At 41.3% G+C, this 16,604-nt stretch overlaps 1 protein-coding gene across 15 annotated transcripts in view; it reads left to right on the top strand.

Moving 5' to 3' along the window:
• The window catches only part of cacna1aa (calcium channel, voltage-dependent, P/Q type, alpha 1A subunit, a), an 86,559-nt gene that overhangs the window by 52,812 nt on the left and 17,143 nt on the right, over nucleotides 1-16,604 (top strand). For 12 of the 15 annotated variants that reach the window (XM_061749338.1, XM_061749337.1, XM_061749334.1 and 9 more), the window contains 9 exons: nucleotides 721-804; nucleotides 3,395-3,511; nucleotides 3,678-3,743; nucleotides 4,313-4,410; nucleotides 4,490-4,640; nucleotides 4,733-4,860; nucleotides 7,679-7,775; nucleotides 13,081-13,195; nucleotides 14,090-14,197. In XM_061749338.1, coding sequence (XP_061605322.1) covers nucleotides 721-804; nucleotides 3,395-3,511; nucleotides 3,678-3,743; nucleotides 4,313-4,410; nucleotides 4,490-4,640; nucleotides 4,733-4,860; nucleotides 7,679-7,775; nucleotides 13,081-13,195; nucleotides 14,090-14,197 — 964 coding nt within the window. Of the gene's footprint in view, nucleotides 1-720; nucleotides 805-3,394; nucleotides 3,512-3,677; nucleotides 3,744-4,312; nucleotides 4,411-4,489; nucleotides 4,641-4,732; nucleotides 4,861-7,678; nucleotides 7,776-9,702; nucleotides 9,800-13,080; nucleotides 13,196-14,089; nucleotides 14,198-16,604 lie in introns of all 15 variants that reach the window. The other 3 variants (XM_061749345.1, XM_061749336.1, XM_061749332.1) reach the window with 1 other exon arrangement.

Below are 16,604 nucleotides of genomic sequence, written 5' to 3'. Positions count from 1 at the left end.
ATCTCAGAGAATGGAGTCCAAAACACTCGGACACATTACGCAGCCCTCCAGACAAATAACATCGGGGGTGAGTATGTCTCAAGGTGGTTTATTTTGATAGCCTCCTACCCGCTTATGCGTCCCACCACTGGTCTAATGCACAGTTTGGCTGCAAGCAGCATGTAAGAGAGCGAGGGAAGTAGACGCCACTCAGCTCAGACTCTTTTCCTCTAAAAAATCTTTAATTGTGTGCATGTGTGGGAATTCAACATTTAAGAAGGATTAATGTCCGTAATGATGTGTGGACGGGGTTCATTTATTAGAGTTTATAAAGCAAGGAACTTTTTCAAAAGTTTCATAAATCTAATTCTTCTTAATTTCGTGTGTGTGTGTGTGTGTGTGTGCGTGTACGTGTGTGTGCATGTGTGTGTGTGTGTGTGTGCGTGCTTATTGATATACAGTAGACTGTGTGGTAATTTGATGAAGAACAATTTCCTGCAGTTTATCTGCTGGAATAGATCCAACATGTGCTCACTGATGGCCCATTTGTCTCATCGCTTTTCTCTCTCTCTCCCTTTCTCATTCATTGGATTATTTTGAATTATATTTTCTTCCTCTTCCTTCCTGACACTTTTTTATTACTTCAATCTGATAATTTAAATATATTTAACTGTTACTCTCCTACCTCTCTGACTTCTATTTATCTTCTTTTTTTTTCTTTCCTGTCCATCCTGCTGACAGAATTATTTTAAAGATGCCTGGAACATTTTTGACTGTGTGACTGTTCTAGGCAGCATCACTGACATTCTGGTTACTGAATTTGGGGTAAGTAGTCAACTCATTATGAGAACTATTATGAATATTAGTTGACTGTCTGCATGGGTCTGTGGATTTGCACATCTGTCACATTGACTGTAAACATACAGCAGAGGAGACGAGTCGAGTGAGAGCCTTTGGATTGGGGGGGGGGGGGGGGGGGGGGCAGTTGAGCCCTCTATAGTTCAGCCATGCACGAATATGTCTTGAAAGTCTTACATAATTGTCCCACTTGGTGGGACCTGGGGAGACCACACTCCTGGAAGTGTGGCAGTGTTCACTGACAGCAAGGCTAGAAGAATGCTGATGCTGCAGGGCGCTTCTAGCTTCTTCGAGCAACCTAATAACAAATCAAATAATAAAGTGGAGGCCCAAGAGCCTAGCAGCATTTGCGTCCGTCAGTGACTACGTTGGAACTCTAGAGACATACAAATGCATGTAGTCCAACTGAATCCATCTCCCAAAAAGTAATTTGTTTAGTTTTTACATCTACAGTTTGGAGAGTGGTCCACAATGACAAACAAAAATTGTGCTCAGTGTCACCTGACTGACTGTCCCTTACAAAGGTTCTTGACTTTACCAGACTGATGTATCGCTTACTTTTTTTTTTGCACAATAAAAATTTATTTAGCATTCCCAACATTTAGCTTTAGAATTTAGCTCCCTCTGTCAGAATACATGAAGAATCTCTAGATGCACATCACTTTAAAATCACAGCAGATTATACAATTTCTATGGCAAAATATATGGTTTTCAGTGCAGCACGTTCACCATGTTTCTGGACTGGGTTAATGTGACTGAGTAATATTGGAAAAGTTGGAAGATGAAAACGGAGTTAGCACTTACTTATGGTGATTAATGACAATGTGTGCATTTTTAAAATTGAGGAAATTTTTTTATTTTTTTTTTAAATGTCACAGGAAATATGTTTAATGTTGTTCAATGGAAGAACTTGAACCCCAGTAACTTAACCCCAGGATTTACATATTAACTATACATTACAGACACATTGATGCTTATGATACTGGAAATTCCAGAAGAGTCTATTTTTTTTAAGGCATACCTAACAATATTGGGTGTGGTCGATTCACTTTTAACGCACATTGTGGCATTATGTCTTGAAGTACCAATAATCAAAGTTTATAATGATGCTCCACATAATTTATTCAGTTTCCCCTTCTTGACATACAACATAGTCTACAGATGTTACCTTATTTCTGTACTTGTTCTTGTATTGACTATTGATTTATATCTTGTTTTTATCTTTTTTTTACATGCTTTCATTAAATCTTCCACAAACTTAATGGCGATCTGCTGTAATCTACTTCGTCCCGCCCCGTTCTGCCCTCACCCCTGCCCCATCCGCCTACAATCTACTTCCTGTGATACCATCCAATCAAAATGCACTATGAATCCTCTGTGTCCACCCATGATAACTGGCTCTGGTTGTGTCTTCAAAACAACCAAAAATCCCAAAATGTGCTGCTATAAACCATGTGTCTGCAACATCTACATGTAGATGGTTTGTAATTTTTTTGTTGATATTTTTTTATGCATCTGCTTCAATCGCATGTTAGGCATGTAAAAGGTGCATGTTTTTCTTCAACCTTTATATCGAACCTTGAACTGAATTTTGCTAATTCCTCTGCCACTCACTGTCTTACATTAGTTTCTTTCCTATCCCAGCCATACTATATACAGTATCCTTTACCAAGAGCTAGTGTTTTAAATCTTGTAAAGGATTGGATTGTATCAACCCAAATAATTTGCCAAATCTCTCACATGGGATGATTAATTATTGAATGTATATAATGGCCATATACACATAGACAGTGACGAGGAGGCTGTCCAAAAATGAGGCTGTGGCAGAGAGAACCAATAAGTGTATGCAGCCCTTTGCATGTCTTCAGCAGAAACCTCATTTTCACAATCGTATCCACATACAGTATGTGGATAAAAGCTGCATGTGTCCATTTTGAGTACTTTAAATGCCAATTGTTGACCCTCCGTTCTTTACCATTTGTAATGGTGGAAGAACGTTGTCTATTTTTATGTAATTGTTTCCTAATAACTTGAAATCAATGATAATGTTCTTACTTGTGCTTCAACCACCCCCTTAAACATTTTGAGTCAATCCTAATGACGCCTTGAGCTTTGATGTCTTGTATTAGTCACATCTGCATGCTGTCGGCTTGCTTCATTGAATTAAAAGGCTATTGCCTTGAGAGAATTAGTGCATTTGGTTGTCTTTCCAAGCAAACGTTCTGGGTCCCTGCACTTTGAACTACCTGTACTCACCACTCCGATCACATTGACTATGAAACCCGATTTGGATTGAACGATGGAAATTTGCCTCTCCTCTTTTTGTCTTGTATTGTTTGGTATATGAAACGCTTGTTGGAGCCTTGCTGCGTTTGGTTTGCTTTTTGCTTTTGACTTGAGTTTGAGTCCTCCTTTTACTTGTTTACTTCTTTTACCTTCTTCTATGCCTCCCCAACTTTTCACCTGTCTCAACAGTTTTTTCATCTTCTATGTGTATAGCCCGATTCTAATTGAATTTATACCCTCTCTCCTTGATTATGGCACGGCTCTGCTGTAGAATAACTTTATCAACCTGAGTTTCCTGAGGCTGTTCAGGGCAGCTCGCCTCATCAAGTTGCTGAGGCAAGGAGAAACAATTCGCATCTTGCTCTGGACCTTCGTTCAGTCCTTCAAGGTGTGTCCTTAGTCATACAGCATATCCCACAAGCCCTGATAAATATTTGCATTTACTGATGTAGATTCAGAAAAAAAAAGTGCTCATATTCTACAGATATATTTGTAATATCCAAGTGCAGCAAATTACATTCAGATGCTTCAGTAATTCTTTTGTCTGTCCTCAGGCTCTGCCTTATGTATGCCTCCTCATTGCCATGCTCTTCTTCATCTATGCCATCATTGGGATGCAGGTGTGTGGAAAATGGTGGCCATGAAAAGTGTTCATTGTGACATTCCCTGCTTACTCTTGGGGCAAACAGAAATGGAGAAAAAGCTGTATTTTTGCCATTGATGTTATGATCAGTGATTTGAAAATAGGTCTTAAAATGAAATTTTTGGAAAACTGCACTGTTACAGCTGGAAACTACCTGAGCAATCTGCAAAAACGAAGCAAGTGCACATTCATGTTAAGTGTTTGGTCTTTGCATGTATGACTACTTCAGTCTTGTGCTACTGCTTTTGAAGCCTAATTATTTTGCACATCAAATTCTAAACTAGCATATACACCAACAAGGTGAATGATGGATAAGACCCTGGGGGGAACACAGCATAGTCTATATACGTAGTACGTATTCATATTCTTTAAAAAGTCGCATTGTCAATTGTATTGTTTTTAGTCATATTTTGCAGGTTTTTGTGAGCAGAGATCATTTGCCCAAATGCTCCAAAACCCGAAAAGACAAGCAGTCCCTTAACTTACAATACCAGATACTGGTTGTATACACATACCGTAGCGTTCTCAGTGCGATCGTGTTTGCAGCTTTTTGGCAATATTGCTATTGAAGAAGACGGAGAGGGTGCCATCGACCAACACAACAATTTCAGGACCTTCGTTCAGGCTCTCATGCTGCTCTTCAGGTGCGATTGTTGAACTTGAGACGAGCTTCACGTAGTTTCGTTTTGAATGTGTTTGAATTCATTTATGTGTATATTTCAGGAGTGCAACTGGGGAGGCGTGGCATGAGATCATGCTGGCGTGTCTGGGGGGCAAACCGTGCGACGAGCTGTCAGGGAATACAGAGCCGGAGTGTGGCAGCCAAGTGGCTTACCTCTACTTTGTCTCCTTCATCTTCTTCTGTTCATTTTTGGTGAATGAACCTCTCACGCTGGCACCGATTAAAAACATCTGTTATGCTGCCTGTTGGATTTCCCTTTCTTGAGTATGTGTGTGTTCATGCAGATGCTGAATCTGTTTGTGGCTGTCATCATGGACAACTTTGAGTACTTGACCAGAGATTCTTCCATACTTGGACCTCACCACTTGGATGAGTATGTCAGAATATGGGCCGAGTATGATCCTGCTGCCTGGTAAGTGGGCGCTCGCATGCACCACCATGTACAGTACATGCAAGCACATAAAGATGCACACTTGCAAAGGATAATGCAGCTACCTTCAAGTTACAGTATATTTAAAAATGTAGTATCTCATAGACATTTTCCTTCTGCAAAAATGTTTAGAGCTTACTCTTAGATACCAAAAATCTTGTTTTTCTTCTCTCGCTTGCTTATTGTAACAAGGGGGTAGCAATGAAAGCACTACTATTCTCAGGAATTCTGTAACAGCGTGGTTTTCGCTTATGTGAAATGCAAGAAAGTGTATTTTGTACAACACTGAGCTCTATCCACAGGTTGTAGTGGTTTGCCACCAAATGATTCTCCAGGTCGCTCCCTAATCGTCAAACTTGCTGTGATTATTTTCTGTCATAGCAGGAATTCTAGTAATCCAAGTGATTTGGAGCTATTGTCAATGGTCAGATTGAGATATACTTGCTCTACTCTGCACAGTTGTTGTCCACCAAATAGAAAAAAACACATGCTGAATTATATCCTTTACACAATAGCTAATGTTGCACATTTAAAAAAGGGCTTATTACTCTTGGTCAGCGCAAGGATGCTATTGATACAGAATAATAGTTAGTCTAAAATACTTGAAGTAGCTGCACTCAAAAGTCAACTGCCAACTGATTGTAATTAGTCAGCAATTGCTATGCGAGGGCTGCCACTGTTTTCTAGTTTTCTGCCAAAGGGGTTGCAATGGACGTGAGAATAACCCAAATGGACATCTGGTTATCTCACTCTGGCAACCACTCCCTCCTGCTCATGGGCCTCCTCTCCTTTACATGCAAGTTGTCCTTAAAAAGCCCTCAACTCCAATCCCAAATCCTCCCCCTGGCATCTGAATACAGCCAAAAACTTACTGTGGCAAAGTCCACACTTGTTTACAAAGACTCCTTTGTCTTACTCTACAGTATGAGCATCAACTGTGGACATGCTAAGTTTCATGGCATCTGTATTCTAATATGTGTGTGCTTGTTACTCATGTTGTCCTGTAGACTGCATATAGAAACATACTCGAGGGCAAGATTATAAAGGCATGGATGGTAGACGATCAACAAAAACAGCAAGGCCCCGACCACTTAAAAACTCTGTTAAGTGAATTCAAAGATTTGTTTTTAAATATGTGATACAAGTTAGAAGATAATTGGTGAAACCATGTGCAAAGACTGAAAACAATGTAGTACTCAGTTGTGGAGGTATAGGTTTAAGCAGTTTTTCACCATTTCAGTTTTCATGGCACCACATGACGCACTTTGGAGTCGGGCATGAATCACCCCTCGCCCACTAGATAAAAACATGAGCGTCTTTGTTCGTATCAGTGGTTACCCAGCTAATTGTGCAGTTAGCTAGCTAGCTATGTCTCTACCCCGATAATGCATCTTCCCTTCAGATAGTCGACTGGCGTGGCCACTTGAGAACGCTTCGTTTTTGCCCGTGGGTGTGCGCACGTCACGCAGAGAAAGGCGGAACAGCGAGGAGGGGGGACGTTTTTCTTTTTTTTAAGTCCGCCTTGACAGCCAGCGGATGGACAGGGCCGCTTTAGAGCGCCTCGTTGTCACGGCGTGGTAAAGCCCCGTGACAACCCAGTGGTGTTTATTCCAGCAGAGGCTTTAAGCATTGTATTTTTGTGGATCAAACATGTAGTTATGTGTAGGCATAAGAAATATGCCACACTAAGTAGCATCCATTTTTTTCAGGTCATCCAACTTCAACTTATAAAACTGAAACCAAGCTCTCCAGCAGGCACAGCAACATAGATCCACAGATTTGCTCGGTTTCTTTTTCCTGGTCATATCATATGTTTTTATGGCCGCTTGTTGACAGGCAGGATAACAGGTCTCAAGCATAGCTGACCCTTTGGCAAATGAAAAAAAAAATGTATAGGGCAAGCATGGCTACTCTTTCGCTGTCTAAAGACTGGATGATGGCACATACAAAGGACATTACTCCAATAACACAATAAGAATTGTAATTTAGATTCAGAACTGTATTTATCCCAAAGGTGCAATTAAGGGACCAGAGACAGTTTGTCAGACAGAGACATATAACTAACATAAATCGTTTCTCTATATTGAATATAAAATACAATTTGTGGAGAAAATAACAAACAGCTTGCTTTGCTGTATCTGGTGAAACATTGCCCAGCCTGCCTCTAATGCCACCACTGCATAAAAGTAGAGTGGGTTCTGTCACATTCTGGGTTTCCAAAGTATATCTATCTTCACATTAAGACAAATAAATCTATTACTTTACTGTTATCATTGTGCTTGACTAACCGGCGCTAACAAGCTTTTCTCGACCTCACCACCAGATGGACACAGTAAGCAGAGGCAACACACAAACAAATGGTTGACGTTTGAACCCGTATTTAAGAGGGAGGCGTTATGCACACCACAAGCAGCTATTAAGCGGTTTGCCACGTGCGCTGTTGGAGTCGTTTAGCAATAGCTTAATTAAAGCGTCCATTCATCCAGATCATGGTAAAAGTAGTTTTAAACTCAGAAATGGTATTTTGGCAGTGCTAAGGACCACATTTAATAGTGTGTAGCATGCAGTACTGTTTGGTGTTTATATCTGTTTTGTGTGAAGGTATTATTAAATGTATTCTTGCGTAAGTTATTTCAATTCATAGCACAGTATTTTTTACAGTAAACATATTGCAAAGTATGTTCAAATACTGTGTGAATCTTGTGCTCTTCCTCCCAATGTTTTCTCTTCTTTATAAATGTTTGTTGGTGTGTTTTCCTGTGTGTGAGCGTCTCCTAACTCCCCTGTATTCTTCTTGCAGCGGGCGCATTCATTATAAGGACATGTACAGTTTATTACGAGTTATCGACCCGCCTCTCGGCTTAGGCAAGAAATGCCCCCATAGGGTGGCCTGCAAGGTTGGACTTCCATTCAAACAAAACTTCTCAAGCACACTTGCTAGCCACAGCATCCAGGAATGGAATGAATGCTGCTTTATTGTTTTTATTTGGGCGGGGGAGGGGGGGGGGGGTTCCTTTTCATTTCAGTTTTTATATCTACTTTTCCACCATTATCAACTTGCATTCTGAAATGCCAAGAGAATGTGCGGGACAATGCAGACACCCAGAGACGCATGTGAAATGCTCAAAGTGAAATATAAAACAAAACAAGAGGATGCTTTATTATTTAAATTAATATAAAATTGATCTTTTTTTTAATTTTTTATCACTATGTTTTATTTTGTTGGTTGTTGCTATAATATCGCAAGCTACGGTGGCCCACTGTAGTGTTGCATTGTTCTTGGTTTTGGGGGGGTTTGGGGAAAGACAGAAACTGCATTGACACCCCTTCCTCCTCATCCCCTCCCTCCCCGTATGAGCAGGAGCAGCTTGGTGCCTGCTGTCAACCTCTGATCTCCCTGCTCTTGTGTGCAAACACACACGTACACATGCACAACACACATACACACATGCTCATCATTCAAATCATTCAAAAATACTATAATCTATAATATAATATAATTACTACTAAGTATTTTATATTGTGGCTTCAACAACACGCTGTAGCTTAGGACTTGGCTTCGGATTGTACAGTTAGAGGTTCAAATCCCACTGTGGACCAAAAAGTTAGGAATGTTGTTGGAGCGATGCTCGGGACTAAGTCACCGACTGTTACATAACAGAGATCGGTGACGCCTGAGTCAATGATGATTGCCAGAATGAAGGGACAGGGTTATTACACTCAACATTTCTCCCGCTGTTTTGTGTTGAAAGCAATGTCGAGGTCCAAGATAACATAAAACTCGTATTGATGCCGCCATGCATCTAAGGCCATGTTTAAAATTTAATTAAAATACAATCTTTTTTTTGTTTTGCTTCTTTGGATTTTTAAAGACGATCCCCAATTTCCCCAAATACCCCAAATGAAACGAAAACACATTTGTACACCATTTACACACCACATGTGCACCATTCATGAATGAATGTGACATAGTTGATCATGTCCATTTGATTAAGATGCATCTCCCAATGTTTAGGCAGGAATGATAATGCTGGTGTTTATAAAAAAATAAAATAAATTTTAAAAAAAATTAACTTTCAGACATGTTTTATACTTTTTGTCCAAATATCATTGTTGTATGAATGAGTGGCCATAACAACGCAATTCTTTTCTATCAATTTCCATTTTAAAACATATTAATGGCCTTAAATTGTCGGGGCCATTGTGGCAGTGTATCGTTAAATTACATCAGCTGAATGTCATAAATCTGGCGCGGGATCGAGTCCCAGTCAGTCCCTGGGACCTCGCTTTGACCCCAAGTAAACTGGGATATGCTTCAGTTAAACCCACAGACAAAACCCCCACCCGGGAAGGGATATATGGAAAATACTAAACCACGGCAGGCATGTGCTGAAAATGTTCTCAAATCTCGAATATCCTTCAGATTAAAATTGGTTAAGTGTTAGAAAACGTTTGTTCAAGTGAAACAATGTGGTTTCTCACAACGGTTGCAATTCCGAAATCCTGCTAAGCTCTAACTATAATACATCACATACATGTCTTTGTATACTATGGAGATGATTGAATGTCTTTTTTTGACATTCTTAATAATCTGTAAGTGACTTGTATAACTCAGAGTGAAGCCTAATCAAGGCCACAGAGTCTTCAAATCCGCCCAATAACCTTGTTTTTTCTTTTTTTTCTTTTGGTTTTCCTCTCACACTCTCCTTCACACCATTTCTAACTTTATCTACATTTCTAAACACCCATCCCTCTGTCTCTTTGTTTTCATCCATCTCTTCTGTCTCTTGGTTAACGGGTTGGTGGCACTGGCTGATGGTGCAGTGGCAGAATCAGTTGCAGGCAAATGTATGACATGCTGAGGCACATGTGTCCTCCACTAGGCCTCGGGAAGAGGTGTCCTGCACGGGTGGCCTACAAGGTTAGAGAGGACCCCGCCCTCACTCTCCAATGGGGGATGAAAGGGTGTGGGCAAGGGTGGGGATTTAGAGAGTGCTAGTAAGACGTCAACACGGGATAATTTTTAATGGTGTTGTTTGTTTGGTTACATTTATATTTTTTTTTCTGTTTTGTGGAAAGTGGGGGTGGGCTGGTCATTGTTGTGGTTGTTGTGTGGCAGTGTGGACATTTTGGGTGTAGGTAGGGCGACAAATAGGGTGAGGTGGGATGAGATAAGGATGCTTATCCACAAGAAGGAACAAAAGGAGGGACCTTCTCAGCTCGTTTGCACCATGTACCTTAGACACCAAGCTCACTTACTGTACACAACCTGCATTTTTTTCATATCTTGTACAATAGGGCACATACACTATGTGAACAAAAGTATTGCGATAACCCACCGCCCCAAGGAGAAGACTCCTTAAATTGTATTCTTCAACTTACAAAGACAATTCTATGCTTCCAACATTGTGGGAACAGTTTGGGGAAGACACTTTTCTATTCCAGCCTTGTTGGTTGAGTTTGGTGTGGACAAGCTTGTTGACCCTGACCTTGACACCCTTGGGATGAACTTGAACAAAGCTTGTAAGCGAACATCAGTGACATCAGTGCATTTTTGATGAGTATATTTCCTTCCATTACAGATCCTTTAGTGTATCGACTTGGAGCCCTAATACTTTTGCCCATATAGCGTATTAAAAAACTATAATTACATCAAGCCCAGACACACATCCCACTTACACAAAGAAGCATGCATGTGCAGCAGTGCTTGGAAGGTCCGCCAGACTTGTGTCCTCTGACTTGTTCCTTCCTGTGGATGGGGCAAACGCACTCATACATATCCACACAAATGCAAAGAATGAGGTCACATGCACCCACACAGAGACAGTATGTGTTCTTTGCTATGGTAGAGAGAGCAGAAGGGCTTGTGTCAGTGATGTGTTTTCCTCCGAGAGCCTTTGGTTGCCATACAGAAGCAGTTCTTTTTCTGTCACCCTTCATGTAGCAGCGCCGAGCCCCCAAGCTGCCTTTTTTTTCTATCTGCAAGTCCAATCTTCTCTTTGTCCTTTGGTTCTGTCGTCAATGCAGTTCTATTCTGTTTCCAGCCCCCTCCCCTCCTCCTCCTGCTCCTCCACATCTCTGCATAACCCCCCACACCCCAGCAATCAACCCTCACCTGCCCTCTGCATGGCCCATCAGCACCACCGCCATTTCCATGAACGCGCCTCTCCAAATAATCAACACAAACACATTTGCTGTCAGAATAGAAAGACACAATAACGCAAAGGTAACCTGATTATTACCACATTCTAACACTGATTAGCTTTATCATTGTCCAGTAGAAAGAGGAGATTACTTCATTACCTGCATACATTGCTTTATTTAACACTGTCATCCAGCACGACCTGGGCTCAACAGCGTTATCAAACATTTAAATTCCGTTTCCATTGGCTGCTAGGCTTTTAAATGTGGAATATAAATCACTCTCAGTGACATTTACACTTGCAGCAATAGCATTGTAATTGGCCAAAATAAGACAATATTGCAAATAGTGCATTAAAACTCAACTGCAATGATGTCAAAAGCCATTATAATATGACATTTAAAAAGTATGTAAAATCTAAATAATCAACATCTTGGAACATTGGATTTGATGTGATTTATTGTAAGCAATCTATCCACGGCACTTTTTGAACCAGGTTTGTACGCAGTCATGTTTGTTGTGAGTCCCCTTTGTTCTCCTTTTGGTTCTGCCTGGCAAATTATCTACTTAAAGCCTCCTCCCTGAACTAGACCTTAGACCCTAAACTTTCCCTGCTCAATAAAGCTAATATGCCTTGCATGCACTGCAAGTTATAACTAGACATTTACTTTCATTTCGTCACCGAAGCATGAGCGAAATGGAATCTCTTAAACCTCCCAGCTGGTCCAGTACCACCCAGAACAATGACACATACAGTATAGCTGAGCTTATTTTATCAGTCTTGACAGGAGACAGCAGGGTCTTCAGGCAGGACCGCTTTCTGACCGACACGGTCAACTGGTGGTGTTTCTTCTGCTTTTTGCCTTTAGTTTTTTTTTTTTTTTTTTTTTTTACTCACTTTTTCTATATACATGCAATAACTCTCAACCTTTTTTTTCATCGCCATCATTTCGTTTAGCTTCAGCACCACTCTTTTGTGTGTTGTATCGTTTTCCCCTCATTACCTTTAATAATCATGACACAACTTTGCTTTTTGGCAGTATTCTTGTCATGTTTTTTTCCTCCCCTTTTCCGCAGAATGCTGCTCTCTCTCACCTATTAACCCCCAAAGTCTGTGCTCATTTAACCACACATAGGACACCAAAGTTTTAGCAATAGAGTGACTTGTTCTATTATCTCAGCTTAGCGACAGGCTCAACGCATCTTCGAGTTCTCTTCAATAGTTGCTACTATTAAAACAATGCACAAACTCATCTTAATGTTGTCCCACATGGGATGCTTTCTGTGTACGGCTGTGCAGCTGCTTGTCCTGTGAGGCATATCGTGTGTGCATTGCATGCTTGCATGGGGGTGGGAAAGTTTGCTTAGCGGGAAGCTGACATTTAAAAAAAAAAAATCAAATACTCATGATAGACCGATGAAGGGGAAGGTGTTGCATGGTTTGCCGCATGTCTGGGTGGTTGCCGTCTTCCTGTTACCAAACACACACAAAGTGACTCGTGTGAGTTGGTGTTTGTCTTTCTATCTGTCTCTTACCGTTATAAGGCAACAAGGCCTCTAAATGAATGAACCAATAAGCAAAAACCAAAGTGCACTCCCCTCCCCAAAAGATGTCTCACGCTTGGTTTTGGGTTATTGGTTCCGAACAGGTCTCTGTTGTGAACCTCCAATCTGCACCTTAGGAGCTGTGAGTAACAGAAGTCACCTGTCCTCGAAATGATACGTTTACAATTCAAGATTACTGGTTGACCAAACCTGAGAGAGCCTAAAAAACTAAACTATTGTGAATCAACAGACAAAACTAATATGGTCTTCACAAGTTAGAGTATGTTATATCACATTACAAAATTGTGGATCCTTGCATAATTTTTGTGTCAGATCTCAAATCAATTCTTATTTGAACTTTCCCTTATTTGAGTCAAAGTCACTACAGATGCTCTCCACAGCTCCTTTACCCCACCTTTTCGCCTCTCCCCAGTCCCCTCCCCCTTGTCACTTGGAGGTTCCACAAGCATTTTCAAACCCTTTTTGTTCCTTAACCTGACTGACCCTCCCCACAGAGACTGCTCCGCATGGATCTGCCCGTGGCTGACGACAACACGGTCCACTTTAACTCCACCCTCATGGCTTTGATCCGCACTGCGCTGGACATCAAGATCGCCAAGATTTCTGAAGGTGCACAATCACTTGTACTTTCTTTGGACCAACTGTCAGCAGTCATTTTACTGTTAAAACAATAGCTTCAAAATCATACTGATTCTACTACATCATATTTAATCCTCGTAATTATAATCAAACAGGATATATTTCATTGTAAACTGGACAAATTTTATTAGTATTTAGCACTAATGGCTTCTTAAGGTTTCTTTGTCGTTCCCACTTCCTATTGTCGGACATTAAACTGTAGATTTAACAGACATTTATTACTGCGTGTGAGGGCTCTATTTGCATGACTGGCATAAATCCGTCGCAGCACATGGCGTAACTGCGCGGAGATGGGTTAGACCCGGTGTTGGTAATTTTGTGGACCAGCACACCCCAGCACATCTGCTGCGGTGACGTCACAGCCGACTTCAATCCTGTCCAATCAAAGCGGAAACTCACATTGCCTTTAAATGCGGCGAGCTAGATGCACACTGACTGTCTTTGACATGGCCCAAAATGAAACTGATTTTCTAAAGTCGGTTAGGTTGAAGGGCGCAGAGTAGGTTTATTTAGAACTGCAAGCACACCTCCATGGGAGGATGATGTAGAGTGGGCTTGGGAGGAAATCATAGATCTGTCCCGTAAAGTGAGTACTTGGAGACCGCCCCCCCCCCCCCCCCCCCGCCCCCACTTCCGATGCGTTTCTAGTTTGTCTCTGAAGTTGATATTTTAGATTTTGTAGAAAAAGTAAAATTTTACATAGTTAACATTACAGCTGCCTTCACAACTATTAACATCATTTTTTTCTGTATCTGTGTTTTCTCTTTTTCCAAAACATGGACATGAATGGGTGTGAATGTGTGCCCATGTCCGTATATGTCTGTATATCTGTATTTATTGTGCGTGCATGTGTCTATGTGTCAGGTGGCATTGACAAGCACCAGATGGATGCAGAACTGAGGAAAGAGATGATGGCCATCTGGCCCAATCTCTCCCAGAAGCATCTAGACTTGCTGGTTACGCCCCACAAGTGTAAGTTACAGTGAAAAAGGGCGCGCGACGTGGCCTGGCCGCAGCCACCCCGCGCTCACCCACTTCTCCAACGTTGTTTCTCTTCCACACCACCTAAGGATCGCTTCTTTCTGCCAGTCTCTTTTCACTGCTACACCCTCTGATACAGCTGGCACACAATAGTGACATAAAGTGCAAACACCTAACTAGATACCAACACACCGCAAAATCAGAGGGTGACTTTCTATAGAGCAACTCTCTATAGATGTCTTTTCACTACAGGGCCAGTCAGAGTTGAATATACATCGAGAATTGAACTGTATGGTTCTCTTAAGATAATAAAAATGTGAAGCTAAAAATAGTAATCTTGTGGTTCGTTTAATGCATGCTTTTTATCAATTTACAGTGGTGCCTTGAGTGTCCCGACTTACAAGTTTTTCATGATACACTATAAGCCGTTGTCTGGCTGATTCTTTGCTTTGACTTGCCTGATTCCATACATAAAATACAAGCACTGTATGATGGCTGAACTCAGCTCAACTCACTTCAGTACAAGTCAAAGTTTGGCAGATAATTAACAATTCTTCAAAGAAGGCTTGCTCTGCCAAATTGTTATTGTACCTGTACGATGGCTATAACGATATCTGATCTTAAAAGAGGCTTCAAGCTGTTTAATCCCCGGTGGACGTTTACTGTCAAACTAAATATGAAACAAAGACTTAAAAACTGTGTAGTTAATACAACAGCATACTTTATTTGCACGACCATAAGGCGCACCGTATTAAAAGGCGTAGTCTCAGTCTATTTCTGTATTTAACACATAAATAAGGCGAACCATATTATTGGGCGCAGGCATGGTAAAACATACGCTAGCTTAAAACATACGGTAGCATGCATGCATGCTAAAACAATGTTTTTAAAAAGGCAGCGGGAGCAAAACTGAGTTTGGTTGTACTTTATTGAAGGATTTAACAATGTACTCACGTTATTTTTTGATCAATCCTCATCCACAAATCCATCAGAGGCCTCATCTTCTGTATTCGAAATGAACAGCTGGGCAAGTTCTCCATCAAACACGCCAGGTTCCCTCTCGTCATTGTCTGCTCCTCAGAAGTGATGCCGGCTTTTACAAAAGCTCGAACAACAGTGCAAGCAGACACGTTAGCCCAAGCATTCACAATCCATTCACAAATTGTGGCGTAACTTGCTCGGCGCTGCCTCCTAGTCTTAGTAAAGCTGTGTTCACCATCTGTCATCCATCGCTCCCACGGCGCTCGCAACTTCACTTTGAACGCCCTGTTTACACCGATGTCCAACGATTGGAGTTCCTTCGTCAAGCCTCACGGAATGATGGCAAGCTCCGAGTTATTGCACTCTGTCGAATGGTGACTGTAGAGACGCTTCTCCCGGCTGTTCTTTGCTCATTAATCCATTGCTCGAGTTGGTCTTCCAACTCGGGCCACCTTGTCTCGTTTCCGCGGAAACTCAGCTTCGTCTTCTTGACTTGGCGAAGCTCGTTTTCCTGCTTCCTCCACTTGCGAACCATGGATTTGTTGATCTTGAATTCTCTCACGGCTGCTTGATTCCCATGTTCCTCCGCGTAACTGATAACTTGCAGTTTAAACTGTGCTTCGTAAGCGTGTCTCTTCGTAGGTGCCATTTTCGGGGTCCTTAGCCAAACCGATGTTGTTTTGCACGATGCACATTCCGGCACTATATACCTACTGGGGGTGTGCCTTTAGCGTCCTCTTTCATGTGTACCCTTCCCCCTGTAACGTCCGCATGCTGTCCGCAGTCACGTCCGCCTTTCCTCTATTTAAGCAGCCTGTTTGCAGGAAATGCTCCCAGTCAGTCAAGCGGCGCTCTCATTAAAGTCACACAACAACATTTACAGATTTTGGAACTCGGTGCACACATAAGGTCATCAGAAAGCGCCCCGTCCATTTTGGAGAAAATTTAAGACGTTTAAGTGCGCCTTATGGTCGTGAAAATACGGTAACTTCGCCTTAAAGTCACTAGCTGGATGCTAACACGTAATTTGAAATGCCGGGCTATCACATAGCTTCTATGTGGCAGTGTTATAAAGCTTTAAAAATGCATTTTCAAACAGCAACGGTGCATCAACACATGTAGAAAGATAATATAACAATATTCAGTTTCAGGCATAAACTCTTTATCCTCTGCGATAAATCACTCATATTACAGCAGCTTCCTGGGTCTCTTATTTGTGTCTGTAAAACTGTATTATACTGCCCACTGGTGGCACACACCAGAAGGAACCCCAGTGAATTTATCATGATGTACAAACTGGTGAATTCTTTCTACATTGTATTTAATTATTATTATGTTTTTATAAAGTAAGATTTTATTGATTTCTATTTTACTAAAAAAAAACTTTTAAAAATTTTACTGGTTTTTTTGGTGGATG

The sequence above is a fragment of the Phyllopteryx taeniolatus genome, chromosome 16 (assembly GCF_024500385.1).
Source record: "Phyllopteryx taeniolatus isolate TA_2022b chromosome 16, UOR_Ptae_1.2, whole genome shotgun sequence".
NCBI lineage: Eukaryota > Metazoa > Chordata > Actinopteri > Syngnathiformes > Syngnathidae > Phyllopteryx > Phyllopteryx taeniolatus.
The sequence above is the reverse complement of the archived record's forward strand: the minus strand, read 5'-3'. Positions and strand labels throughout refer to the sequence as shown.